The sequence below is a fragment of the Phyllostomus discolor genome, chromosome 7, assembly GCF_004126475.2.
Source record: "Phyllostomus discolor isolate MPI-MPIP mPhyDis1 chromosome 7, mPhyDis1.pri.v3, whole genome shotgun sequence".
NCBI classification, from domain to species: Eukaryota; Metazoa; Chordata; class Mammalia; order Chiroptera; family Phyllostomidae; genus Phyllostomus; species Phyllostomus discolor.
In genome coordinates this window covers 120,832,322-120,860,277 of record NC_040909.2, presented here as the reverse complement: position 1 = coordinate 120,860,277, position 27,956 = coordinate 120,832,322, and the positions used below count along the sequence as shown (strand labels likewise).

Genomic DNA, 27,956 nt, shown 5'->3' with positions numbered 1-27,956 from the left:
GTAATCCCAATATTCCCTGCTCAATGCCCTCCCCACAGCACCTGTCACCTTCTAAAACAAGATGTTTTTTTGTTGTTGTTTGTTATTTGTAAACTTGCAGAATTCACACTACCAGACAGCAGAAATCATTGTTTATTCATTGATTTAACTCACATACCTAGAACATAATCTGACACATCACAGGTGTTCAGATAAATACTTGCTGAATAACTTAAATGATTGAATGATGCTGAACTAAGTGAACTTGATTCAACTACAAAGGGATGTGTTAAAATTCATACTTCAATAGGAAAATAATTTTAGAGGAGATAGAAATGGTAGTCAGATATGTACCTCAAAATTATATCAGATTCAGCCAGCTATTTTTTGGCAAGTTCTAATACCCAAGGATGCATTTTTTTTTTGTTATAAAACCTGGTGTGCAAAACTAGAGAAAGTTAGAAAATCACTAATCTTGTCCCTTGATATTAAACTTGGGTAAAACCAGTGCAAACACAAAAAGTACAGACCAGTGTCACTACAACATAGATAAAAATAAAATACCAGTAGCTTTGATGACCTCAGTTTTCCCAAAAACGAGAGAAATACACTAATTATTCCCTACGGATCAGTTCATCAGATCAGGTTCAAAAAAGTAGCAAAGGAAAAAAGACAACATTGGATAACATTTTTATATTTTGCTCTGAAATATCTCAACTATAGAAAGCATTCATATATGAACTAAACTGGGCTTATGTATCTCAAATGCCTGAAAGCCTTGGAAACTGACTTTAACCTATTTTTACAGAAATTGAAAAAGAAAGCTGTGGCGACCCTGGTACACCTTTATATGGAATCAGAGAAGGCGATGGATTTTCTAATGGTGATGTTTTAAGGTTCGAATGCCAGTTTGGGTTTGAATTAATTGGAGAGAAATCCATTATTTGTCAAGAGAATAACCAATGGTCTGCAAACATACCCATCTGTATCTGTGAGTACCAAATGCTTTGCTTCCAGATAGCATATGTTACCCTGTCCTTGCATATAATTGCTTTTGTAATTAATTGCAAAGAGCTGGAACCATGTAATTATTTTTGAATGAGTAGCACTTTGTGATACTATCTTTAACAAGCGTGCTTATGCCAAATTATAAATTTTATTACAGATTTAAATAAAGTTAACATAGTTCACTTGTTAATTGCAAAGTATATATTACATGTGTTCTTGTAACACTTTATGGGTGGCATTTTATACTATATAGATAGCACACTTCTTATGGAAATGATACATCTAATAGACTCATTTATTTCAACAAGATAGTATATGCTTATATGCAATCAAAAACACTTAAATAGTTAAAGCTTATATTCTATGCATGATGTTTTAACTTAGTTTTGCTTGTAATTGCTCACACTAATGCATACTTAAATGCCATTTATTTATATTGCACAGAATAAATTCATTGATATTTATGAAATACACTGTACTTGGCTTAAATATATTTCTTCGAATACATTAAAAATTTATTTTAACTGCAACAAAATATAAATTATATTATATACTGAGGCACATTTAGGTTCAATTAAATACTGTTTTCATTACCAACAAATACAATTTGCCAGGTATGATTGCAATATTGAAAAGTTTGAATTTTCATTTTGAATATTCACAAATGAAAACATATAAGCCAAAAATCATGCCAGTAAAACTGGTTTTCTTGTTTTTAAATATAAGAATTTCCATCTGTATCCAACTTACAATCATAATGCTTTTCATTTGTGAAATCTCACATTTCTTGCAAAGACCTTATTGCCAATCTCACTTCCATATTTTCCTGGTTTTAAAAAATACTGGCATTTTTCAAGACCTATATTTTATCTGAATTATAAATATGCCACAAAATACATTTTCCACTCTTGAAAATGTATTTTTCTGGTGGTGGGTGCAGACTTTGACGTGAAAGTTTGCTTGTTTTTCCACTGTTAGCCGTCTGTGGCAGCAATTATGAAAGTCAAGCCAACTCCTCTTCTGTTACTGACCGTCAGAGCGCCCAGCCCATGGCCACCGCAGGAGCGAAACCCACCAACTCACTGCTCTTCTGCCCACTTCTATTAATAGTCACTTAATATATTTCATCTTCCATTATTTCATGAGCATTATTGCTTTCTATGAAATCTCTAAATATTTCTCTTACAGTATTTTTAAGCACAGGAACAAAAACTGTGTACAATTATGCAAACCTAAGTGTCTAAATAAATTGCTGTTATTGTCCCAGTTATATTTGGTGCATATTTAAGCATATAGTCATCCAAAATATTAGTTGTTTTTTCTAGTACTGAAAAATAGTATTTTTATTTTCTGTCTTATATGATAACTTAAATTGTTAATATTATTTTTAAACTGTAATTGACTATCTAATGGTAGAATATGGCAAAATAAGGTAAAATATGACTTTTGAACATTTATTGTGTTCTATAATCTTATTTTTAACAGTTCCTTGCCTCTCTAACTTCACTGCACCGATGGGAACAGTCCTTTCTCCTGACTATCCAGAAGGGTATGGAAATAACTTAAACTGCATCTGGACAATAATCTCTGATCCCGGGAGTCGCATACACCTTTCCTTTAATGACTTTGACCTGGAATCTCAGTTTGACTTCCTTGCTGTTAAAGATGGGGACTCTCCAGACTCCCCGATTCTGGGAACCTTCACTGGGGCTGAGGTGCCCTCCCATCTGACGAGTAACAGTCATATACTACGGTTGGAGTTTCAAGCTGACCACTCGATGTCAGGACGTGGCTTTAACATCACTTATAACAGTAAGTGCATTTTTTCCACTTAACATGTTTCTACAAAGTACAGTTAGAAAGGAATTCTGAGGCCCTGGCTGGCATAGCTCAGTGGATTGAGCGCGGGCTGGGAACCAAAGTGTCCCAGGTTCGATTCCCAGCCAGGGTACATGCCTGGGTTGCAGGCCATAACCCCCAGCAACCGCACATTGATGTTTCTCTCTCTCTCTCTCTCTCTCTCTCTCTCTCTCTCTCTCTCTCTCTCTCTCTCTCTCTCTCTCGCCCCCCCTCCTTCCCTCCCTAAAAATAAATAAATAAAATCTTTAAAAAAAAAGAAAGGAATTCTGGAAAGCAGCTCTGTTGTTCCATAGAGAAGGAAACTTCAACAAGTAATACACATGATTACTCTAGGGGTTTTCACTCCATCCTTGGTTTCCAACCTTGTTTTACTCCCTGTTGCTCATTTCTCTTTGTTTTTGAGAGGCCTGATATTAAGGATACATATTTCAAACATCATTATTATATCAGCCAATATATTACCTTATTTTATTAAATCTTGTAAGCATAACCTGGGACCTACTATATATTACATGCTTTGTTTGTCTTTATGCATAGAAAGAAGGGAGATAGAACTTTCCTTCAAGATATTCATAAACCAAGAGGATACTGTAACAAATAATAACAGCACAGAGTTACAATTTCAAAGACAAATCCATGAGGCTAAGGAAGTATCACAAAGAAGGAAATTATTAATTTAGGGACAGTCACCTACTGAGCTGATTTAGTGAAGCTACCAAGAGGGGTGAATGCCTTAGCAATTAAGAAGATCAGCTCTAAAGCCAAACTCTGCAGCTTCAGGTTTTGGTTTTGCTACATATTTTAGGTTTAATGGCATCGCCTCAGTGTCCTCCATACTGGGTTTCTGTAAGGAGTAAAATAGGTGATGCATGTAAATAATTTAGCATAGAGTATATGGTACCTAATAAATGCTCAGAAAACACCAGCTATTATTGTTTAGTTGGCTTTTGGACTATTACCTTGACATTTGAAAGTATATTATTATGTTTGTTATATTGTTCTAAATTTGAGATGGCTTCAATGTTACTTAGCTATTGTCTATCACTCATATTGTTGTATTTGAAAAGAATGATTTTTTCCCAAAAATGGCATCAATATTACCAAAAGATAATTTACATAAAGAAAAAAACAATCTTAGTAAATTGATATACTTAGATACTAATGCTTCTGTTTGTAAAGGTTTTACCTGAAGCCATAGATTACTAGTGACTTTTATTGTTTTTCCTTGAAGCTTCCACAATGTTGGATATTGACCAAGTTGACAAGTTAATATTTATGTCGTATAACAATAAGATTTAGTTTTCTACTTTTTAAAAAAGAATTGCACCCCTCCCACATCTCTGTCTGTTGAATGCTGAGCTTTAGCAATTAGTAATAAAACACAGTTATTGCCTTTTCAAAGTGTCACTAGTGGTGAATACTGTCACTAATGTGTCAACAGGTAATTGCACATCATTAAAGCTAAATTGCCTGTGACATGTCATAGACACTTGCTATTTAAAATGTTTGCTTTGTCTGAAAGTTCTTTTTGAAACATTTTATATATATAAAGATATATACATATATGCACATGTCTATTTCCAGTATTTATTTTATCTTAAACGCATATTTTTTACTTTAATATTTTGGTACTTTGGGGTATTACAGAAATACGCCTCCTTGTTCCTTGTTTCATTGATATAGTAATTACTTAAGCTTAGTTTACCATATTTAAATTCCTATATTTAATTCTTACTAGTGAAATTCTTGTTTTTTTCTTTTTTCTTTTGCTGAAAATAATCTATCAGGAATTTTGTATGGGAGCAACTAGGCTTAAACTAAGTTGGGTTTAAAAGCACAGCAGAAAACAATGGTTAGCTATGTGTACCTAAATATGTATTTTATATATTTTAGAATTCACTTTATTATATTTTATACTGTTTAACTTAAAAATATTTAGACCCATACTGTAAATCAACATCAAATCCTTATAAAATAAAAAAGTAAAGGTAAGAAAAGAAAAAAGAAGTATCAATAATGCAATTATATAATTTATGAACAATATCAAAGTGAGGATTAGTGAGAATATTTTAAATAACTACATGCATTTATTCAGGAAAAGGTGAAAGATTTGTGTGTTCTGAAGAGAAACCAGAGTACGCATGTATTTATTCAATGTGACTATAATAATGTTAAATTGTTAATCCCTAATAAAATGGTTTATACATTTAGACTTTGCTGCTTTAAATATTCTTCCATTTATACTATACTAATTAAAAAATTTAAAATGCATATTGAGTCATTTAGATGAATAAGGAAAAAATTGTAGGGCTCATGGAATCTATAATCTCTGAAAAATTCAAAAAAGTGCATCGTCACTCCACTTCTGCTCTTGCCGGGACTGTGCTAGCAAACACCCTGTGGGAGACAAAAGGTGAAATGAGATACAGGCTCTGAACTCAAGAACTCACATTCCCATGAGAGACATGAGACAAACAGCCCAAGATGCAATATGTTGTTGAGAAAAAATGAAAAGCCAGACCAGGAGATACATTTCTATCCATCTCTGTGCTCTGAGGCAAGCTATTTAACGTCTTTCTGTATCTCACAAAGTGGTGATACTTTGATCACCAGGCTGTTCTAAATGTTAAATCAGATAATAGCATTTCTAAAACTTCTATCACAGTGTCTACAACGTAGTAATTGCAAAAGAGTTATCTCTCTTCCCTTTTCCTAGCTGGCAGAAAGTAGGTGACATATGGAAAATTATAAAGAAATAGTAAGACCTTCAGGCTAGATGGAAACACTTTAATTCCAAAAATGAGACTAGTTCTTCACTCCAAACAGTGAATCATAAGATAAGTTTGCAATGGTGTATGTTAACCTGCTCTGTATTCACACTAATTGGAATCTTGACTAACTTTTACTCGAAATTTTTCATAGACTAAGCTTAATACTGTCCAAAAACAAGCAGAAAAAGTTCTATTTAGAAATTTTTGTAAAATTAATGTTTTAAAACAATCACACCTATTGCACATCCCGACAAATAGGTGTGGGCAAAAGAGAGCCTCCATTTTTAAAAAAATAAAGAATTTTCTAGAAATAAACATAACTCTTTAAAAAAATCTTGTTTCCTCAAATACCCAAGTGCTCCTCTCACACCGTTTGCACGTATTTGTTTTCTCTCCTCAAGCGTTTGGACACAATGAGTGTCCTGACCCTGGCACACCAATCAATGCGCGGCGGTTCGGGGACAACTTTCAATTAGGAAGCTCGATTTCCGTTATTTGTGAAGAAGGATTTATTAAAACGCAGGGAACAGAAACAATTACATGTATTCTTATGGATGGAAAAGTGATGTGGAGTGGACCAATTCCAAAATGTGGAGGTAAGCAGGAAGGCCTGTGCAAAAACCTAACCCCATCATCTTCACACACCAGAAACCGTAACAGGAAATGCACTGTTCTACCAGAACCATTGTGATCTTTTTCTTGAAATGCCAGTTTTATACATTAGACATATATAGTTTTAAAAATTACACTTTTAATTTTCCATGTTGAAATAATTTTAGAAACCATTTAGAAGTCTTCTTTGAAAAGAGCTCTTATGAAAAGATATATATTAATAAATGGCAAATATTGATTGCATGTTCACATTCTCTTTAGTATACCTTATAGTTATAGTTTATTGTGCTTTATAGTTTCTGTTCACATTTTGGGAGTATTTCAACCATTGGTGGTATAAACATTTAATTATCAAAAATGTGTTAACAATAATTAATTGCAATAAATAAATTGTGCTAAGGCAGCCATTACTTAAAATGTATAATTTTTATGGACACAATTTGCTATTTTTTAAAAATATTGATTGCCCTAATAAATGTGGTCAAGAAAATTCAGGACAATGTATGCATAAATGTGTAATATACATATATACTCTTTGGAAGTATATGATTTTGAATATATGCACACACACAAAACCATAAGTTATATTGGTAAGAAGGAAGGATACTCATAGTTAAAAGTAAAATACAACAGATATATAGTGTATCAATTTAGAATCTATAGATGTGCAGGTAGCGGCTTCATTCAGAATTATCCCAGTGGAGATTAACATTCTGAATTCTGCTGTTTGCCTTCCAATCTAGTACCTAAAGTTACAAATCTATTTTATTAAGATATAGAAGAGCTTTTACTAAGAAATTGATGAACTACAACCAAGAAACACCCTTTAATAAATCACCGTGTAATGATTACGTGATAATTTGTAATAGTTTCTTCTTTTTCTTGCTTTCCCAATTTTTATTCTTACCTACACCCACACTAAAAATGGAACATTTTTTTTTAATTTCTAGCTGATAAATTGAGGACATTGAATATATACTTTTCAGAAGTACAGCAGTGATACAGCCATTATCTGTAAATGCTGAATTTCACTGAATGAACGTGTACATAATGTTTCATGATGAAGTAACCCAGACCATGCGATTGTTGTTTTCCTATCAGCCCCTTCAATTACCTCTCTCCATTTCTATTGCCTTTCCCATTTGTAATATCAGGGGTGCCAAACAAGATGACTTCACTGCTCCTTTCCAAACCTCAAATGTCATAGATGTTACCCCTGGTAATGGTTATGACTATGCTATTATGCTTTAACAATGGAATGGATTTGCACAATAAAAAGGGAAAAATGGAAAGTGATGTTCAATTTTTTCCAACATACATTGCCCCTGAACTCATTCATTTTTTTCCTCACAGTTCCTGGCTCAGAGTTGGGGAATAAGTCAGGAAAGTGTATGCTAGTATTTGAAGAAAAAGTAGGAGATGGGAGAAGAGTGTTTCAGACATAAGGGACAACACTGGTTTCATGTAACTAGAGTGGAGGACAGTGGTTTGATGAATAGCCAGTCGGGTCCAGAGTGTGGCATGCTTTAACAGTGCTAAGCAAACTCAAAATTATCCTGTAGCCCTCGGGAAGTGACATGATCTGAGTCACTCTGTCCTCTGCACTGGGAGTCGTGTGCAGTCCAAATGGACAGACAGAGAGGCCACCTCCCGGGAACTGTGGAACCTTGTTGGACCCTCACTTGCCTTACTTGAGCATTGGTTTAGGAGCTGCTCAGTGTCTAGCTGCATGGAGAGGTAAAAATAATGAGGTCGGTATCAACAAATAATTTTATGAATTGCTGCTTAATGTGAAAGAGCAATTTCAGTGATATTTTTCACTGTGAAAAATTAATGGCATGGAACTTTTAAAAATGAGTAAAATGAAGCATTCAGAATTCTTATTTGGCACAGGCCAACCAACAGGCCTCTGCACCCCAGAAGAGAACTTCATGAAAGTGTCCAAAGGAGAAGATTTTTTTTTTACTGCACACATGAGTGAAGTTATGTGCAGATAGCTCACCTGCCAAGTTCTAGATCCAACACCAAGCTGGGGACATCACTAGGGATAGGGTTGGAGCCAGAAAAGGCAGAGGCACAGGGGGCTGGAAGCACTCTTACATGGCACTTACCTGGTTACCTGCCATGTCCCAGACCGTGTTTGGAGCCAATTTCCACCCAATAAAGTAAACTATTGTCAACTCCTATATAACTAAGGAGATTTCGTTTCTTCAACTCTAATACAGTTTTGTAAAGATTTCCTTTAACTTTGCCTCAATTCTACTTAGGTACAAAACACAAAAACTTGAAACTAGCTAAGGAAAACTCTTTTTCCTCTAAGTTTTCTTTTTTTTCTAAATTACTACCCCCTGCCCACCCTTCACCATTCCTCAAGTGGCCACACAGCCACCCTCACTTCCAAAAAGAACTTTCTGGGAGCCCTCTCTGCCTATTTTCTTGGCTCTTCAGGGCCCATATTTTGACAGAAAAGTTTTGCTTATTATTTATTATAGTCCATTTTAGAGGACTATTACTGCCTCTAATAATATGCTCATTCTTTTAGCTAAAACTTTTTTATTATCATATTGAATATTTTATGTAGATGAAATACATACATGTTTATATGTTCTGATCAATGCAAATAAATTTCTATTTTCATTAGATTATTTCTAGACAAAAACACTCCCAAATCAAACACATCATTAATAGCTGCCTATTGTATGGGTTGTTCTGTATGTGTTAAAATTAGAAAGTAGGAAGTTATTTGTTTTAATCAGAATTTCTAGAGCAAGGGGAGTCTGTATAAAATGTTTTGATAAGACAATCCAGGGCTTCAACCCACTCAAAAGTTTCCCTCTCCCTCCAATTCCCCTCCACCTCAATTGTCTAGAAGTTTAGACATATTGCTAAATTAGTGACTTATCCTTGTCAGCCAGTCTTCAACTCCAAAGCTGTGGTAAATCTCTGAGAAAAGTGAAAGGAAACTATTTGCCTCAGTCCTTGAATAAGAATTGTTCACCAAAAGGGATAAATGAGATCATAATATGCTTCAGTTTTAGGATCTCACAGTAGACTCATTTCACATAGCTTAAATGCAATCAAAAAGAACTGGGTTATATAATTTATTCACTGACCTAAAGCTCATCATTGACGTATAACTAAGGATAGATTTAGGATGCCTTTGTGAAAATTTGAATCTATTTCTTTAGAATAGATTCTCATCAAATTCCCTCATGAGGAAGAAAGATGCTTCTTAAAGCCTTATTATATTTCGATTTTGCTAATGGAAAACAAAATACATGAATCACTACATTCAGTATTGACATCATTCACTTTGAATTCCATGATCATCCTAACTCAGTTTAGTGACAATCACTGACTCATCTCATGCTGGGACTGTTGCCTGAATAAAACTGGCTTTCTCTATGGCCAGTCTCTGCATGGTGTCTCCTTCAGAGACAAATCACAAAGCCATAAAGAATGGTGTAGATCGTTATCATAGGTCCACCCAGCACAGGGCTTTTCATGATGTACCTCCTAAAACATTTTCTAAAAATCTTCTCTCTCCACCAAAGTGTCTCACTCATAGCATCTGCACACACACTCTCCCTTTTTTGCCCAGTGGTCCCTTCATGACCCTCCTGCCCTTGAATTCATTGATTTTTCTGTTCCACACAGCCCACGTGCCCTGTTGGGCACCTGTGAGCCTCCTCATTAAATTCAGCCTTTTGAAAAGTAAAATTTTCTCATGAAAATCTCCCTTGGATTTCCTTATTTCCACACCCTTTTTCTTTCCCAAAATATGGTCAGAGTTACCTTGTAGCCCCTGAGGGCACTGCCAGCCTCACCCAAGTTGTGTTTTTCTATGTCGCTTCCACCAGCCTAGGCTCTAGGAAATTTGGAAATGTGGGAAAGGAGCATGGTATAACTGTACTTGGATTTATTTCTTTTTTTACCTATGTGTGTGTGTGTGTGTGTGTGTGCCTGTATCTCCTGAAACATGAGTAAAATGGTGTTTTCACTTTGTTCTTTTTGTCAAGGGAGTAGTGGGTGACTAGATTTCCTTTACTGCACTGAGTGATGTAAACTGGAGCCACCCCTGACCCTCAAATCCTGGAATCTTTTTTTCACTGAGAAAAATCCCAGAGGACTTCTAGTCACAGGAATTTTTCTTTTGACCAGCACGACTATATATAGAAGGCAAATTTTTAGGTGAAAGATGGGACGCACTCTGAGTGGTTTTCTTACTGGGCTTTGGGAAACACTATTTTCCGTCACCTTTATTTTGCCTTGCCAAGGACCAATCCTAAGGGCTGAGACATGCCTGCATATCATCCCACCTCAAATGATCATCGTTAGGCCTTGTTTTTTCATTGTCTCTTTTTACCATTTTTAGATTAAAATCTATGTTGTTTGAGGTCTTCTTTCTTATATATAGCCACAGCTAAATCATTGTTCTCAACTCTGAATTGCTTCAGTAGATTGATGGCACCTTTTGTAGTGGGGCTTGAGTCTGGTTATTTGGTGAATTTGCTGAAAGTCCACTCTGCCATGAACTTGTTACAGGTGTTTCTGATCCTTGCATCAGTTCATACCCTTTCCCAGAAGATGCCTTGACTGTAACTATTTCTGAGTTTAGCACCTATCCAGAACATAGTGTTCCAACACCAGATCTCCACCCAAATTAATCGAATATTTAGTTTCTCCAATATGGTGAAGCTGAGTTCCATTAGATAGAGGTTTGGATGGATCTGAGTCCAAAAGTAACACCTCATACCCAGTGCTGTAGAGTAGCAGTCAACCCCACATGCCTACCTTAGCAAGGCAGTAATAGAAATGAATTAGATGGGTTGAAAAAAACAGATTACCCTCCTAAGTGTGTGGTGTGATGTCTCACTTTTCATAGAGACATGGTTACAGATAGACATTTCTCTATTTAACAGTAATGACAATAATTAAAAATATAAAAATGATACCATTGACAACAGACAATAGCGTTCCTATTAGCCCATGCAGTCCCTCATTGCACAGTAGAAAAAAGGTGTCTTATAAGAGGGGAATGGCTTGATTTACTGATGATGAAGGTCACTTTCATTGGAAATCAAACAGCAGTGACCAATCCCTTGGGAAGTGTGATAAGTCAAAGGGCAGATAAGAGGCCATCCACTCTTCCCCTTTAGAGAAAACATCTCAGTTTTCCAAGAACTTATTTGTCCTTTGCACTTACATAAAAACCATTTTCCTGACAGTTATTTCATGAAAAAGTTTTAGGTCTTTCCTCTTTGTGAATTTATGTAACGCTGCTCAAGTCTGACCCTCTAGCTCCTAGAAACTGGCCAGCCCACTTCATCCTGAACTCTGCACTCTCCCTGGATATCATTTCAGACTCTGAGTAAGTTTCTGCAATGTCCTTTTGGGTTTGCATTTATATTCTGTGCCTGTCTGATTTCTTTCCACCACTAGGCAATACATTTTTTCCCAAATAATATAGCTGCTAATGTGGCTCAATTGAGCAGTATGATTTGATTCAGGCAGACTCAGAAATTACAGTTATTCAAGAAGCATTCATAAATAATGGAGATTTTTACTTTGTTTTTCCTTAGAGTTCAGATAGAAAAAGTTTTATATATTGCAGTAAACAAAAAGTTTCCCAAGTATCTGACTAACCCATCTCTTCCCCCCATCTTCTGATCGAGATAGCTGTTAATATAAAAATTATCCTCCTCCTCCCCATCATCTTTTCCTTTTATGCTTGCACCCATAATCCTATTATCACTAGGCTGGTCTTCTGTCTCTTCTTTTCCCTCTCTCCTCCATGTCCTCACTCGCACGTATTCAGACCCTCTCCTCCATCCTTAAACTGCCAAATCCACTGAACTCTGACCTCAGGAAAGATTCATTCATCTCATTTTAATAGTTTGCAGTTAAGATTCTGTCTTCTTGGAAGCTTGGTGAATACACTCTTCTACCTTATTATATGGGATTACGCATTGCCTAAAAAAAGGGGGAGATCAAGTTTTTGACATATCTTTTCACGCTACCCTCTGAGCTGCATTTCTGCATTATAACTAGCTGTTTCTGTATTTGCCAATAAAAAGTCAACCAATGAATCCAAAAAGAACTTTAAAGAGATGCTATGCCATGAGACTCAGATTAAAACATGAAAGGTTTCTTCTTCCTAGGTGTGCTTTAAAAAGCAAGCGGTTGGACATACATTAAATCTTCTATCTCTGTTTCAGTCACAGAAGGAACTATTCCTGTGTATGAGGATTTATTATTTATTGGTGAATGCCATTTTTCAAGTGCTACTAAACTGTACTCATGTAGACTGGAAGATGAAAAGGATTTATTTGCAGAACACATGTGAGAGTTGGGTTAAAATGCATCTATTATTTTGCTGCAAAATCTGTAATGCCTGCCATTTACCTTTTTTAATGGGATGTCTCTTAATAGTTTCAAGTTATAACATTATTCAACTATTCATGGAAAAATAATTTAAATAGGTCTAAAATGCATACTTTCTTTAATTACACTTTATTAACTATACTACCCAGGCTTATTTATCCTCTCTTCCTGGTTTCTTCTCTTATCTGTGATCTCCTTTGGTATATGTTCCAGAGCAAGATCATAGGCAGTTTTTACTCTCTATTTTCACTTTCTTTATTAGTAATTTTCATCCAGGCTTCAACTTCAATACCAGCCATGTGCTAGTGTCTCTCAAATGTATATATCTCCAGCCTAGTTCTCTGCCCTGAAATCTAGACTCCTATACTAAGCTGCCTACTTAATATGCCACTTACATGTTTAGTAAGCACCTCAAACTTGACCTGTCAGAAACTGATCTGATGTCCCCTAGCAGCTCCAAACATGCCACTGTCACAGGCTTTCTCCATCATCATTAATGACACTCTGTTTTCCCGTAATTATGGCCAAAACTCCTGAAGTGATCCCTGACTTTTTTTATCACATCCATACACTAACCATTAGAAAAACCATTAGCTCTATCTTTGAAATAGATTGAAAGCCCATCTGCCTTTTACTTTCTCCACTGATGACATCCTGGTGCCAGCAATTATCATCTCTGGTCTAGATTACTGCAGTAGCTTTCTAACTGGTCTCCCAGCTTCTGTCCTTGCTGCCCTTTGGTTCTGTAGAAATGGTTGTTGTTCAGTTTACCTGCACCCACAGATTAGTTTCTTCTTAGCCACTTCTCTGGGACTCAGAGACTCTGATGCATATTTACTATGCATGTCTCTCCTTTTTACTTGGTTTGTCTTTCATCCTTTCTGAACTATATCCAGCGCTGCCCTCTTTTATCTAAAGCAATCCTCTCAACAAAGCTGGAAATGGAATATTGGCCTTCTGAATTACATGGCCATGTGCTTGAATATAATTAGGACATAATACATTCACTGGACTGCTTTATAGATATAGAGGATTACATGTAATGAAATACATTGGAAGAGTTGGATGAATGCTATTGGATTAAAGCTGTTGACTTAATTCAGATGCTGAGTTAACACTAATTAAAGGAAAATTGTCCCTTCCTTGTAGAGACATAATGTTTGTATATTGTTATACTATAACGTCCCTGACAAGAAACATAATAGGAGCAAAGTGCATAACAAGGTGCTGAGGCAAACTTTCCAGTTACTTTTGAATCGACAACTTAGACCTCTAGTTAAGGGATAAAAAAGACTCAGTATTCCCCCTCCAAACATTTGAGGTCCAGATACCCCCTGCATGTCTATTAAGTGGGTCCTAATTGACTGGACTCTCTCAATCACAACTTCAGACATCTGATTCCCAATTTATATAAGCAAGCAAAAGAAAAGTAACTGAAATTAAGATCTATGTTATTATGCATGTACATATTTGCTATCTATCTATCTATCAGTAATTGTTGAAGTCAAAAGCTGTTCAGGTTGTTATTTGCCTCCCAACGGGAAGGAGGATGCTACTCTCCTTCTCTTCAAGCCAAGTTGAGGGGAAAGGCTGTAAAAGAATCCCTCATGGAGAATGTAGTTGCCTGTGAGAAAATGAAGCTAGAATCCATACTTGGGTATCTTATTATACAGTGTACTTGCTGACCTGCTTCTATGCCCATTGAACACATGAAAGAAAATTGGTGAAAGCTGGCAGATTGAAAAGAGGGAAAGCTGTCTAGTTTAAACAATTTGGCAAGTCAGCGATGTGAGTTTCCTGTGCATGGAAAGACTACCAAAGACAGTGCCTGGGCTTGGCCCCCCTGAGAAAGAAACGCAATAGCCACAGACCTGCAGTGTTCTGCTAAGGGTGGGAGCAGAGAAGGGACTGGAAATGGTTGAGCTTCTACTGTATGAGAACAACCCTTTTCCACATCTGACAAATGAAAGACAAGAGAGATGAGTCATGGTTAGTGAGGGAAACAACAGCTAGGGAACTTTTACAGCACAGTCTTCCACATCCTAGCCCTAATACACCGCAGGAAGAATGACCTAAAATTCAGGAGAAGGGGATAAGATGACAATAAGGAGGCTATGTGTTTTCTACTCCAAGTACTGAAATGAATGGATGAATAAGTCAGCAAGTGCTGGTCCTCCATCAATACCCACCTCTCCATCTTCTAAGTCTCTCTGACCATTGCTCAAAGATGCACTTGGGTGGGTGGGTGGAGGGAATAAGGTAACAATTTTAAGTTGGATTGGACCAAATTTTTTAATACACAAAGTAATGAGAAAATGAGAGGATCTACCCAACATTTTTTTAAGGAGAAGGAGATTCGTCAGGGAATGTTCAAAGGCAGTAATCAGGGGGAAAGAAAAGAAACTAATTTCTGTTTTTGTTCCACCAGTTTCAGAATATTCCATAAAATGCTCAGTCGAGCAAGAACTTCCCTGCCCTCAGCAGAGAACTCTCTGCATAACTGGTTTATGCTCCTTCCTGCTCCCTAATGTGATATCTGAGGGAATTCCTTGAGTGAATAGGATGGGACTGAAGTCCCTAGAGAACTGTTTGAGGGATATCTAGACTTGAATTCCTGATGAACTTTCCCTTTGAGGGTAGCGGTTTTCTCTTGAATCTCAATTGGCCTCAAAGGAAAGAAAATGTTTCTCATTCACAGATATTATATTCCCTTCAGAGAGCACTCCTTTGAGGGAGCAATTAGAGTAACAATCTGATGCATAGATTGTAATTTATTTATAGTTCTCATAGAGAGAATATATGTCCACACATGTATACATATTTATACCTAAAAGTAACCCCCTCTTTTAGTTACATGTTTAGGTAGTATTAAATCCCAGGTCTTCTAGAGGACTACTGTAGGGGAAACTAATTTAGTAGCAATCTGCAGGGTTTTGCTGCTACTCTCCTTAGAGCTGGAGATGGGCAAAGGGAGGAAACGTTTATGGAAATGGAAGGAGGTGCAGAGCCGTGATTGCTTCTCTGCCATCCTGGACCTCTAATGCCTGTTTCTGGTTTCCTCTTTATTCTAAATACAGACCCAACTTGTTTCCCACACTTTCTTTCTTTTTTTAAGAAGTTTTTTTTTATAGTTGTTAAATACAGTTGTCTCCATTTTCCCCCACCCCTCTCCACTGCCCCCCAACCCCCACCATACACTCACAATCCTCCCCCCATCTTTTGTCTTTGTTCATAAGTCCTTTATACATGTTCCTTGACCCTTGACCACCCTTCCTCTTCTTTACCCCATTATCCATCTCTCTCTCCCCTCTGGTTACTGTCAGTTTGTTCTCTATTTAAATGTCTCTGGTTATATTTTGCTTGCTTTTTTGTTTTGTTGATTAGGTTCCACTTGTAGGTGAGCTCATATGGTATTTATCTTTCACCACCTGGATTATTTCACTTACCATAATGCTCTCCAGTTCCATCCATGCTGTCTCAAAGGGTAGGAGCTCCTTCTTTCTTTCTGCTGTCAGTATTCCATTGTGTAAATGTACTGTAGGTTTTGATCCATTCATTTACTGATGGGCACTTAGGTTGCTTCCAGCACTTGGCTGTTGTAAATAGTGATACTATGAACATTGGGGAGCATAGGTTCTTTTGAATTGGCATTTCAGGTTTCTTAGGGTGTAATCCCAGCAGTGGAATTGCCAGGTTAAAAGTCAGTTTCATTTTTAGTTTTTGAGGAAATTCCATACTGTTTTCCATAACGGCTGCACCAGTCTGCATTCCCACCAACAGTGCACTAGGGTTCCATTTTCTCCACATCCTCACCAGCACTTGAATTAATGAATACATAATATTGACTGTCAATTGTACTTGAAATGAATAAACACATTAATTGTGGCAGACTCCGGCCAGCAGAGTCCACCTGTTGTGACTGAAGGTGAGAATAAATGCACAGGCTACATCAATCCTATGGAGAAAAGGGGGACAACATGGCCACTCTCTCAAGAGGAGAGCACCCTGACCTTTGCCTAAACAGCTTTTATTGTTTTTCTTGGGCCTTACATCAAAGAAGGATTTATTATCTATTACATAGAATATTATTGTCTACATTTTAGGTACAATCAAGGAAATGAAAATAACACATGCAGAAGTGAAAGGGAGTGAACTGATTAGCTCCGTCCTTGGGAAAATTCACACAGGCTTTGGAAATTACCTTGAAGATAGACAATATACATTTATTGTTTCAGACCAGGGTGAGGGAGTTTAGCAAGGGCAAGCCATAACAGTCTATGAATATTTTCCCATGATTCCCACGGGAAAACTCAGTTTGAAGGTCTGGCTCCTGCCCACCACTTTGCTTCTGCAGGTTTTCCATACAGAGCTGAGTCACATTAGCCAGTCCAAAACAAACTGGTCCCCTACAATGAATAACTAATAATGGGTAAGCACTTAAAATGGGGTGATTAGAATCTTAGATTTATATTAAAATCTTTGGGTAGAATACTCTTTCTCCCTTATCATCCTTCTCTGTCTTCACTAAACCTAATTTAAAGAAGATGAGATATGCTTAAATAGATGTCTCTCTTGGAAAATTAATTCAGTGGGCCTATCATAAAGGTAGTTCCTAACCTAGAACTTAAAGATTTGGATTTGAATCTCACCACTGCCACTACCTAGATCTGTGTTTCTCACCAATCATAAGGTCATATGTTTCATGACTTTTTTCCTCATCTGCAAAACTGGCATAGAAAAGAAACCAGAATTTCTGTGCCACAAGATTGTTAAAAGAATCAAATCGAGTGATGCGCATAAATGCATATGCCAAACTGGAAACCATTATGACTATCTTAATTAGTATAACAGAAATGGCTGGCTGTTCACCTTTAAGTTGTGCTACCCCATATATAGAGTTATAGAAGAGGAATAGCTAACCAGCTGACCTCCTTTGCAGTTAGGTAAATTATGTGAGTAAGCAGAAATAATAAAAATACCTTCCAGGCCATGGTCCATAAAATGCATACACAGTGTGGTCCTCCATGCTCTGTTTCCTTTCCTGCCACCTGAAATGGAAGTGATGGTCAAGGTAATCTAGGGAGTCAGGTGGTGAGAATGGCCAAGGCTTTGCCATTGTGGGTCTTGAGAGACTAGGAGGAAGAAGGCTATTCTGCCAGTAGGTTTACCTCATTGTACTGTTACAAGAATGTGTCAAAGATAAATTTCACCAAAGTTAAATGGGCAAGGGAGACTTTATCCAAGACTATTGCAATAGGGGAGAGAGATTGAACTGAACTGCACTGAGGGGAGCTTTTTAACTGCTGTGATCTTGTGGGAAAATACTAATTTCCTCTATTAGAGGAAATTAGGTGAGGGTTTTAGAGTCTTGAAGGAGCCTGTTTAAAGTTTAGTCAAGCTGAAGGCCATTTTGGTCAAATAAGAAATAAACATAATGTTAAGCTATGAAAATCTAGGCATTTATTTATTTTATCAGTTAATGTTATAATAATTCACATAGTTAGGGGAAAGGAAGGCCCAATAGAAATAACCCATGTGAGCCTTTGCCCTAGTTTACTGATATAATGAATATTGGTCAAATCTATTTATTTTATTATGCTGAAATATTTTTCAAAGGGTTGAATCTTAAACCATCTTTTATTTTTCCTTCTAAGTATTCACATTTATGTTCTACCTACATTGAAACTTTAAGATCAATCTATGTTGAAAATGACACAATATAGCCAAGAGATCCAGATTCTATTTTCCATTGTTTCTTGTAATATTTTACAGACCTTTCAGCCTCAGCACTGAATCTCATTTCTTTTCTACATAAAACTTCCTCTTTTGCATTCCTTGTCTTAGTGAATGGAATCACTGTCCATCTTGTTATACATGCCAGGGGCCCAACAACCGGTTAGACTGAATCTTGCTAACTCATTGCACGTAATCCATCAATACTTTTGAGTCTACTCAATCAGCTTCCTAAATATCTTTCATATTTGACGCTTCCCTATAATCACTGTATTTCAGAATCTGATTATGCCTTTCCTAGATAACCTAACTGATCTCATCAACTTCACGTGTACTGCCCCTAATCCATATTACAAGTAACTTCCATTTACATTGAAATCTTGTTTGTCTCTCTCTCTTCACATATAGATATAGTTATAGATATGTATATGTAGATAGGTGTAGGATATAGATATATAGGATATATATATCCTTTATAATTTTCAAATGATTAAGGTTTTTCATAATTTTTAATTTAAGTATAGTTGGTATATAATATTTTATTAGCTATACTAGTTTCATGTGTACAATATAGTGATTTAACATTTTTATACCTTACTATGTTATAACATTGATTCTAGTAGTCATTGGTCACAATGCAAACTTATCACAATATTGCTAACTGTATTCTCATTCACTTTTTATTACTTTAAATTATATTTTATTGTTTATGCTGTTAAAGCTGTCCCATAGCATATTGAATCCTTTTGCACCCTTCTTCCTTCATCTCCCATTACTTCCTAGCTTTCTAAAAATTTACAGGTGTTGCTCAAAAATATTGTGCTAACTCATCTGTCTACTCTTTTACACGTTTCAATTTACAGTATGTTCTCTCTCTTTTCTTTCTGGTGAACTCTGACATCTTGAAGACAAACACAATCTTCTTCATGAAGCCTTAATTAATGCCCTCCTCCAGATCCTTTACCCCATTGACTTCCGTATTTTATAGTATTTATGACATCATTACTTTTTGTTTTTAATTTGTGTCTTTCGCACATGTGTAATGAGGAGGAAAGAAGAAGACTATCTGAATAACATTTGAAGGAATATTCTAAAGTCAAATTACCTCTGTTCAAATCCTTGCTAGCTGACATGCAAATTATTTAAATTACACATCATTGTTCTTATCTATAACAATTGCACATGAGTCTAGATTATTTTGAGCATTATATAAAATAATTGAAGGGGTTTCTAACACAGTGGCTGACACATAGAAAATATTCAATAAATGTTAATTAGTAGAAATAGTAGAAACACAACATAGGCACATACCAGACACACAATTGTTTGTTGAATGACTGAAATATGAATGAATAAATGATGAATGATCTTGTTATGGTTGATCTTTCTGCTTTCTATATGTTCCAAGTTTCCCTTGTTTGGTCAGGGATAGTAAATGTCTTTTACAGAAGTCTTTCTTAAACTGTACTATCTTTTTACCTAGAAACACACAAACTTATTGTAAGTGTTAAATATATAAGCACTTATTAAATTTCAATAGCTACATATTTATTTTCAGGCATTTTGGGGAAAAATGTAACTAGCACACAAAAGCTATGATTTCACAGGTATTTTTGCTTAGGGCAAGTCTAAAAAAGGTCATTTAAGTTAAAATAAGTGTGTATCTATGTAGAGAAAACTATTAAATATATATAATATAAGGAGTACGTGCATATAACAAAAGTGCAAGTTTTGGGCAACTAAGTTATTGACTTTCTGTTTGTATTGTTAGGTTTCTCTTTACAAATTCAAATCTTTGTTATTAATATTATTATTAGTTCTTTATTACAAAGCTTTTTTTCTTTCTGTATTATATTTTATACTGCTTTCTCCTATGAGTGGATTTCTACATCTTTTTTTTTTCTCTACTGTTTTCCTCTACCACTGGTTTCTCCTTATTTTTGTCCTTCATTTTGTCCACTCCATACTCTGCTGCTGTGGCAACCATGGCCTCTCCATCTGCATGTTTTCCTGTCACATGCCCACTAGTCAGCATGGTCATGAGGCTTTTCCTGACTCACCAGCTCTGAACGTCTTTCTCCTAGGTCTCATACCCTCTTGGACAGCTGAAGACATATCAAGAATTTTTGTCAGAAACTCTCTATATTTCCAAGACCTTCTCTCACTAAAATACTTTATTCTGTCTTTTAAAAATACAGTACTTTAAATAATTATATGCACATACTTGTATTTTTAAATGTATAATAACCCTACAGGAGACCTACTTATGAGTCCTTATGACAAAGAAAAGTGAATAATCTTCATAAAAATTGTCTTTTTCAAAAGATTTTAGGAAACAATTAAATTCTACTAAGGAAGGATATTTAGTTTAATGTGAAAGATGTTTTTGTCATACAAATAACACATTTTGCCAGTTTTACATAGAAAATATTTTTTCTCAAATGGACATTGTTCAGTAATGCTTGATTCCTAGGCCAATTTATAAATATTTTCTATTTCATTTGGATTACATCAAATTATCTGAAGAATGAAAAAGTATAAAATAGTGTCTGGAACAATAGTTTTTATAAATTCTGTAAGATAAATAGAAAGACACAAATAAACAACAACAAATAAAACATAGGAGATAGAGTTTAAATGGAAAGATTGAAAGAAAGTAAAAATATAACTGGGGAAGTCATTGGAAGTCATGTTTTCCTATGTGTACTCCCTGCAGGTATTTAGAGCAGGCTAATGCAGCTGGGCTGCTGCTGATTGAAGGGAGGAGTTCAGAGGCTTGGCTAGAGAGTAAGAAACAGCTAGGTCAGGCACGGCCTTACTGAGCAACACAGAAAGAAGCCATTGAAGGGCAGTGTCAATATGTTGTTTTCAAAAAACACTTTAACTCTAATATGGATGATAGCTAATGTGAATGTAGAGATCAGTTAGAAAAGTCAGTTAGGAGGGTTTGCTCCATGATGAGATTATGGTAATTTAAACTATAATGGCAGCTATAGACTGCAGAGCTAGAGTAAGTTTAGGAATGGGTTGGATAAAGGGGTAAATAGGAGGATAATGCAAATGTGAAAGATGACTACCTCTAGCTCTCTGGCTTACGCAACTACATCAGCAGTAGTTTCATTTACCGATACAGGAAATAATGGGAGAGGACTTGTTCTGAGGTTCCATTTTGTAAAAACTGACTTGAAAATACTTTTGAGACTTTTCAAGCTTTGTGAACTTCAGCAAGTTTCTCTTCTCAGAACTTGGTTTATTTATCTCCAAAATGAAGTGTTTACACTAAAAGACCTAATCATGTCGTTACTGAAATTGCAATGCTATTATTATGGTTTAAATTGCATGTAAGTGTAGGGAAAAGCAGAAGATTGAATACTTGATAAGTATTTAAATAACCTGGATTGAAAAGGAGAGAGATGAAAAGGCATATCTAGGAAAAGAAAAGGTATGATGAAACTACAATTTGAAGAACATTAATCTGACAGCTGGACTGAAGCAAGAGAGAAAGTAGCAGACGGAAAATCAAAGGAGAACAACAGATCGATGAAGGCCTAAATAGTAGTAGGGACTTTGGAAAAAGGAAAATTAAAGTCTTAGATAGTATGTAGTGTGAATTAGTTGTGTTTGGAAACATAATTCAGAAAATGAAAAAAGAGAAAAACAAACTAACCACTCTCTTTTTTCAAGCTTTGAGGATGAAGATGGAGACACAAGAACACCTTTAGGGGATATATCAGGAGGCTTGAGGTGATCAAGTTTGCTGACATGCTAAATGTGTAGCTACCTATGCCATATTTTAAAAAGTAATTTACTTTCTTTGTAAGGACTGTAAGCATTCAATAATAGAAGGAGTATATGCACTTTAAAAGTATTATGAACTAGCATTGAATAATACATACAGAGATTCACTTTAAAAATTATAGAAAATGCTAAAAATAATTTCTGTAACTTGTTCTGAAAGTTTTGTGTTCACTTTCTGATTTCACTTTTCAGCTCCATGCGGTGGCCATTTCTCAGCTCCCAGTGGACTGATTCTCTCGCCAGGATGGCCAGGGTACTATAAAGACTCTTTGAACTGTGAGTGGGTGATTGAAGCTGAACCTGGACACTCTATCAAAATTACATTTGAAAGGTCTCTGGAAATATTTGTTTTTATCTTAAAAATACTCTCTAAAGGAACAGTTGACTTTTCCATTTTATTTACTAAATCAATGTATAATTTTGCTGCAATAAATATTTTTTATGCCTTGAATGTTTCATATGGTTTGCCCCCTTTTAACATTCCAGTCTGTTTTCAAGTTATTTTTCTATTTGTTTAGTGCTGTATCAGTACTATTGAGATATGTAAGGTGGACCTGTTAGCTTTAAATATCTATGCATTCTACTGAGAAATTAATATGTGACCTTTAAATTAATGATTTAATTGCCCTATATTTTGAAGGTCTTGTGAATTCTGCTGTGCCAGATTTCAACAAAGGAGCTGTAAACACATTCAAATCAATATCTGTTATAGCCTAAGACAGTTACTCACACTACCCATATCCCTACACTTACAAGTCTTTCAGAAAAATGACTATCAAATTAATGTGCATTAATTATTGGTTAGTTGTGTCTTTCCTAGGAAAATTAGTATTACTGATTTTGAATTAGTATTACAAGTTATCTGTAAGGTACGTGGCTGTAATATCAATGACTACAAGAATGAAGCTTCTGATCTGTGATTGGATTGCTTTTCAGAAATCCAAATAGAAGCATCTGTATAATTTCCTAATTATATTGTTGATTCCATTTCATAACACCTTTCTTTTAAAAAGAAAGAAACCTCTGTAAGTATTGTATTCACGTAGTAAGCATATAAATTTATAAATACAGTAGAATTATGCTCTGATGATTGATTTGGACAAACATAATTCATATAACAAGCCCATAAGATTCTTGAGTTGCAGCTATCTGATGGGAAAATTACTGAAATATCTTTCATTTCTTCTTTCCTAAAACCCTTTAAGGATATGAAATTTTGCTTTAGGACTGCTAACACTCCATGTGCTTTGTTAGATAACTGGTTCCTTAAAATAATCCACATCTTAAACAGCTGTCACGTGGTGTGTAGTATTTCGGTAGCAAAACACTGAAACTTCATTAAGTTAGCAAATAAATGAGAGTTTAATCCGTTAGTGTAGTGTCGTGAAATAGTCACTTTGATATCAGATAGATGAAATCATCTATCATTTCCTTGTTTAGTGACCCTTAGTGTCTTGGTGCTTCATTTTTCCCTTACAATTGTTTTAAGAAACAAGTTATCTCTGAAGTATGTAACAAGAATTATGTTCTTGAAAAACCTTATTTCCTTTTGAATTCCAGCCAAGCTCTCATAAGGACACTGCCAACTCTTTAATAGTCCCTCTCATTCTGAGAATATTTTTAATAGAATTTGGTTCCAAATAATGAATTGTATTTTTTACAGAGTTATGTCACTTGCTCTCTAGTACTGTAAACAAACCAAACACAGGCTTGGCTGCCTGCCACCACAAAAGCCAGACTCACGAGGCAGGTGCTGGGGCAGTAGGAAAGAGGTGTTACTCAGGTGCTGTGCAACCCGGGATAACGGTGGACTCCTGCCTCAGAAACCATCTCCACCTTCCTTCTCGAGCCCAAGGCCCATATAGGGTTAGGGAGGAAGGACATTTTTTCCATCCAATTAGTTTTGTAGCTTTTGGCGTTCTCAGGACCCTATCCATTCATAATTCTAGCTTTTGACGTGCTCAGTGTAAGAACCTCCCCCTGCCGCCATATTGACCAATGAGGAGGACTCCCCAGGGCTCCACCTGACTGTTTACAGTAACAGTACTCATGAATAACTTAAATTAATTATGTTAAAATGAAATTTTAAAATATCAGATAGTGTAATTGAGATGGTGTCACAGTTATCTTTATTTACTATAATGGAGATGGTGGCATAGCTTTTTTAGAAAAATGTTTTCCTATATTGTCTAGTATAAATTGGTTAGAATTAATCTACAGGAAAAAAAGAAAAAAACTATAAAGCATTACAAACAAAGTAGCCATTAGTTAGCTACTTGAGGTCGTCTCAAGTAGCTTAAGTCACTGAAAGCTTCAGAAATATAATTGTGTATCAAGTACAAACAGAATACCAATAATGCTATTGAACATACGTGGTGTTTTTTAGCATTTATCTCTTCCTGAAATAATCAAGTACTCTTGACAAGTCTAGTCCTTAGAGCTGCAGAGAAATTTTTGCCTTGTGTCTTCCCATAGTTCCTAAATTTTTCTCAGTATATAGCATCTCCTAACTGAACATATTTTATTGTACTACTAATCATGCCAAGCCTGTTTCTTTCTTATTCCCTTCTATTCCTTTTCCCGTCCTCAACTACAGTACTTGACCACAAGCAGTCAACGTCAGTCTTCCAGAGAGCATTTTTTTCTTTTTTTAAATTTACGAGGGCTAACACAATATGGTCAGAACAAGTTTGGATTAATACCAAGAATGTTTTTTTAAAAATAACAAGTAACTGAGCCCTGGCTGGCGTAGCTCAGTGGATTGAGCCCAGGCTGGGAACCAAAGTATCCCAGGTTCGATTCCCAGCCAGGGTACATTCCTGGGTTGCAGGCCATAACTCCCAGCTATGGGAGAGAGTTGATGTCTCTCTCCCTCTCTCTCTCTCTCTCTCTCTCTCTCTCTCTCTCTCTCTCTCTCTCTCTCTCTCTCTCTCCCTCTCTCTCTCTCTCTCCCTCTCTCTTTCTCCCTCCCTCCCTCCCTCCCTTCCCTCTCTCTTTCTCCCTCCCTCCCTCCCTTCCCTCTCCAAAAATAAATAAATAAAATCTTAAAAAAAAAATAACAAGTAACTGGTAAAATTAGACCCAGCTTCATTGTTAAATATCATCTAGTGATTTTATAACAATAAATTTATTTGTTAATGTCATGAACAAATAAACATTAGATGAAGGCAATTCATGAGAAATTTAAACAGCGATTTTAAAATGCAAAATGAAATTCAAATTATTGTGTAACCCTATTCGATTTCCTTTGTTAGCATAATATGTTTTTATAGTTCTTTAGGGAAAATTTGTGATGATTTTCTATATAGAAAAGGAGCTTCGCCCTATATAGAAGCTCCTTCTATATAGAAGGAGCTCCGCTCCTTCTGAACAATGTTCTCTATATCACCAGTTAATGGCTCTATTCTATTAAGAATTAAGTCACATTATGTTTCAGTTCAAAGTAATCCCTGACTCTTCTGTGCATTTTAATTTGGTTAGTATCAGCTGACTACCTATCAAAGTGAAACTCCAATTTAAATACTACAATAGATGGACTACTAAACAACCAAATAAAGGATTCATAATGCACAGTTGTCTATTGTGCATTCTTATACAAATGATTGTGTTCTTATACTTTTCCTATCCTAGATTATATTATTGAAAAAATTATTTTGAAAAAATATGATATATTCCAGGTTTCAAAATAAAAAGTAAGATAAACTTATGAAATCCATTCATTTTACTAAGTGTTGCTTAACAGAATGTAACAGTGGTACATATTGAAAGATATTCCAAATGCACCTTTTTCCTTTTTTTAAATTGTTGTTTAGTCACAGTTGTCCCCATTTTTCCCCATTGTTCTCTCCTGCCCTGCCCACACCTCACCTCCTACATTCAATTCTAGTTTTTGTTCACAGGTCCTTTGTACATGTTCCTTGACTTAACCCTTCCTGTTCTTTTCTCCATTATTCTCCCTCCTCCAAAGGAGGAGTGGTTTGTCACTGTCAGTTTGTCACTGTCAGTTTCAGTTTTTTATTTCTGTGTCTCTAGTTCTATTTTGCTCGCTTGATTGTTTTGTTGATTAGGTTCCACTTATAGGTGAGATCATATGGTATTTGTCTTTCACCATCTGGCTTATTTCACTTAGCATAATACTTTTCAGTTTCATCCATGCTGTCGTGAAGGGTAGTAGTTCCTGGTTTCCTTCTGCTGCATAGTATTCCATTGTGTAAACGTATCACAATTTTTGATCCCCTTATTTACTAATGGGCACTTAGGCTGTTTCCAACACTTGGCTACTGTAAATTGTGCTGCTATGAACATTGGGATGCATAGGTTCTTTTCAACTGGTGTTTCATGATTCTTAGAGTATAATCCCAGCAGTGGATGTGCTGGTTAAAAAGCAGTTCCATTTTTAGTTTTTTGAGGAAATTCCATACTGTTTTCCACAGTGGCTGCACCAATCTTCACTCCGACCAACAGGGTTCTAGGGTTCCCTTTTCCTCACATCCTCACCTGCACTTGTTTGTTGCTTTGTTTATGATGGCCATTCTGACTGACTTGAAGTGTTATCTCATTGTGGTTTTAATTTGCATCTCTCTGATGGCTAGTGATGCTGTGCATCCTTTCATATGTTCTGGGCCCTCAGTATTTCCTCCTTGGAGAAGTGTCTGTTCAGGTCCTTTGCTCCTTGTTTAATTGGATTATTTGTGTTCCTGGAGTGGAGTCATGTGAGTTCTTTATATATTTTGTCCCATGTCCCATTGTATCATTGGCAAATATATTTTCCCACACAACAAATGGTATTGAAAGATCTAGATAGCTACATGCAAAAAAATGAAACTTGACCACCAACTTTAATTATACATAAAAATAAACTCATGATGGATAAAAAACTTAAATATAAGTTGTGCTATCAATTGTACTTCTTAAATAGCTTTAAATTACACACTTAATTTTGATCACTTGCATGCCATGTTCAAAATCACATCAGAAATCTTGTACTGAAATGACATTTCTAATTTTTAAAGTTCCCATTTGATTTGTTTTGACCAGATACTGAGTTTTATTTGTCTGACTCTCCTTTTTTGAAAAATAATGTAGTTTAATCTTATAATCCTGAAAAGGCTGGTAGATTTAAGAGTAAGAGTGATTATCTAAAAATAAGTAAACATTTCAACTGAAAATTATTTTTAAAGTGTACTAGAGATACGTAGTTACCAAAAATGTTTTTGAAAATACATTTTAAAAGGATAAAAATGCATGGTTAAAATTGCATTATCCAGGTTATTGAGTGCTTTTTCATCAAGTTGCTAACAGCCCTAGAGAAATGAAAGATAATTTTGTCATTAAAATGCATTGATTCATCCATTTATATTTATCCAATAAGTATTCATTTCACAGCTGTAACATGCAAAACATTGACAAAAACAACACTAAGTGACCTCATGAACCTTATAAACTCTTAAATGAGACAGTTATTAAACAAGCAAACATAATTGTGATTAATGTCACAAAAGACACGGTATATTGTGGCAGTATAGTAAGGTAACTGACCTACACTGTGATGTTAGGGATAGTCTGCCTAAGGCACAGTTCAGCTGAATACTATAAGACCTGTAGGAAAACCTTGGCGAAGGTAGGAAAAGAATTTCTCGGGCTGCAGGATTATCGTGAGCAAGGAAGTAAGATGCTCAGTTTTCCGTGATTCCACATGAAGTTTTTCACAGTTAAGATTTCTGATCCAGATTTAGAATACATAATCTTGAAGTACAAGGAAGGAATGCAACATGCTCTTTTATTAATGTGTTAGGAATGTTAAAAGTAGCT

General features: G+C 35.7%; 1 protein-coding gene across 1 annotated transcript in view; it reads left to right on the top strand.

Annotated features, from left to right (window-relative positions):
• CSMD3 (CUB and Sushi multiple domains 3) overlaps positions 1-27,956 on the top strand; it is an 893,237-nt gene that overhangs the window by 530,249 nt on the left and 335,032 nt on the right. Inside the window, 4 exon segments of the mRNA XM_028533680.2 lie at positions 788-970; positions 2,473-2,799; positions 6,020-6,214; positions 22,338-22,476. Of these exon segments, the coding sequence (XP_028389481.1) occupies positions 788-970; positions 2,473-2,799; positions 6,020-6,214; positions 22,338-22,476 (844 nt within the window).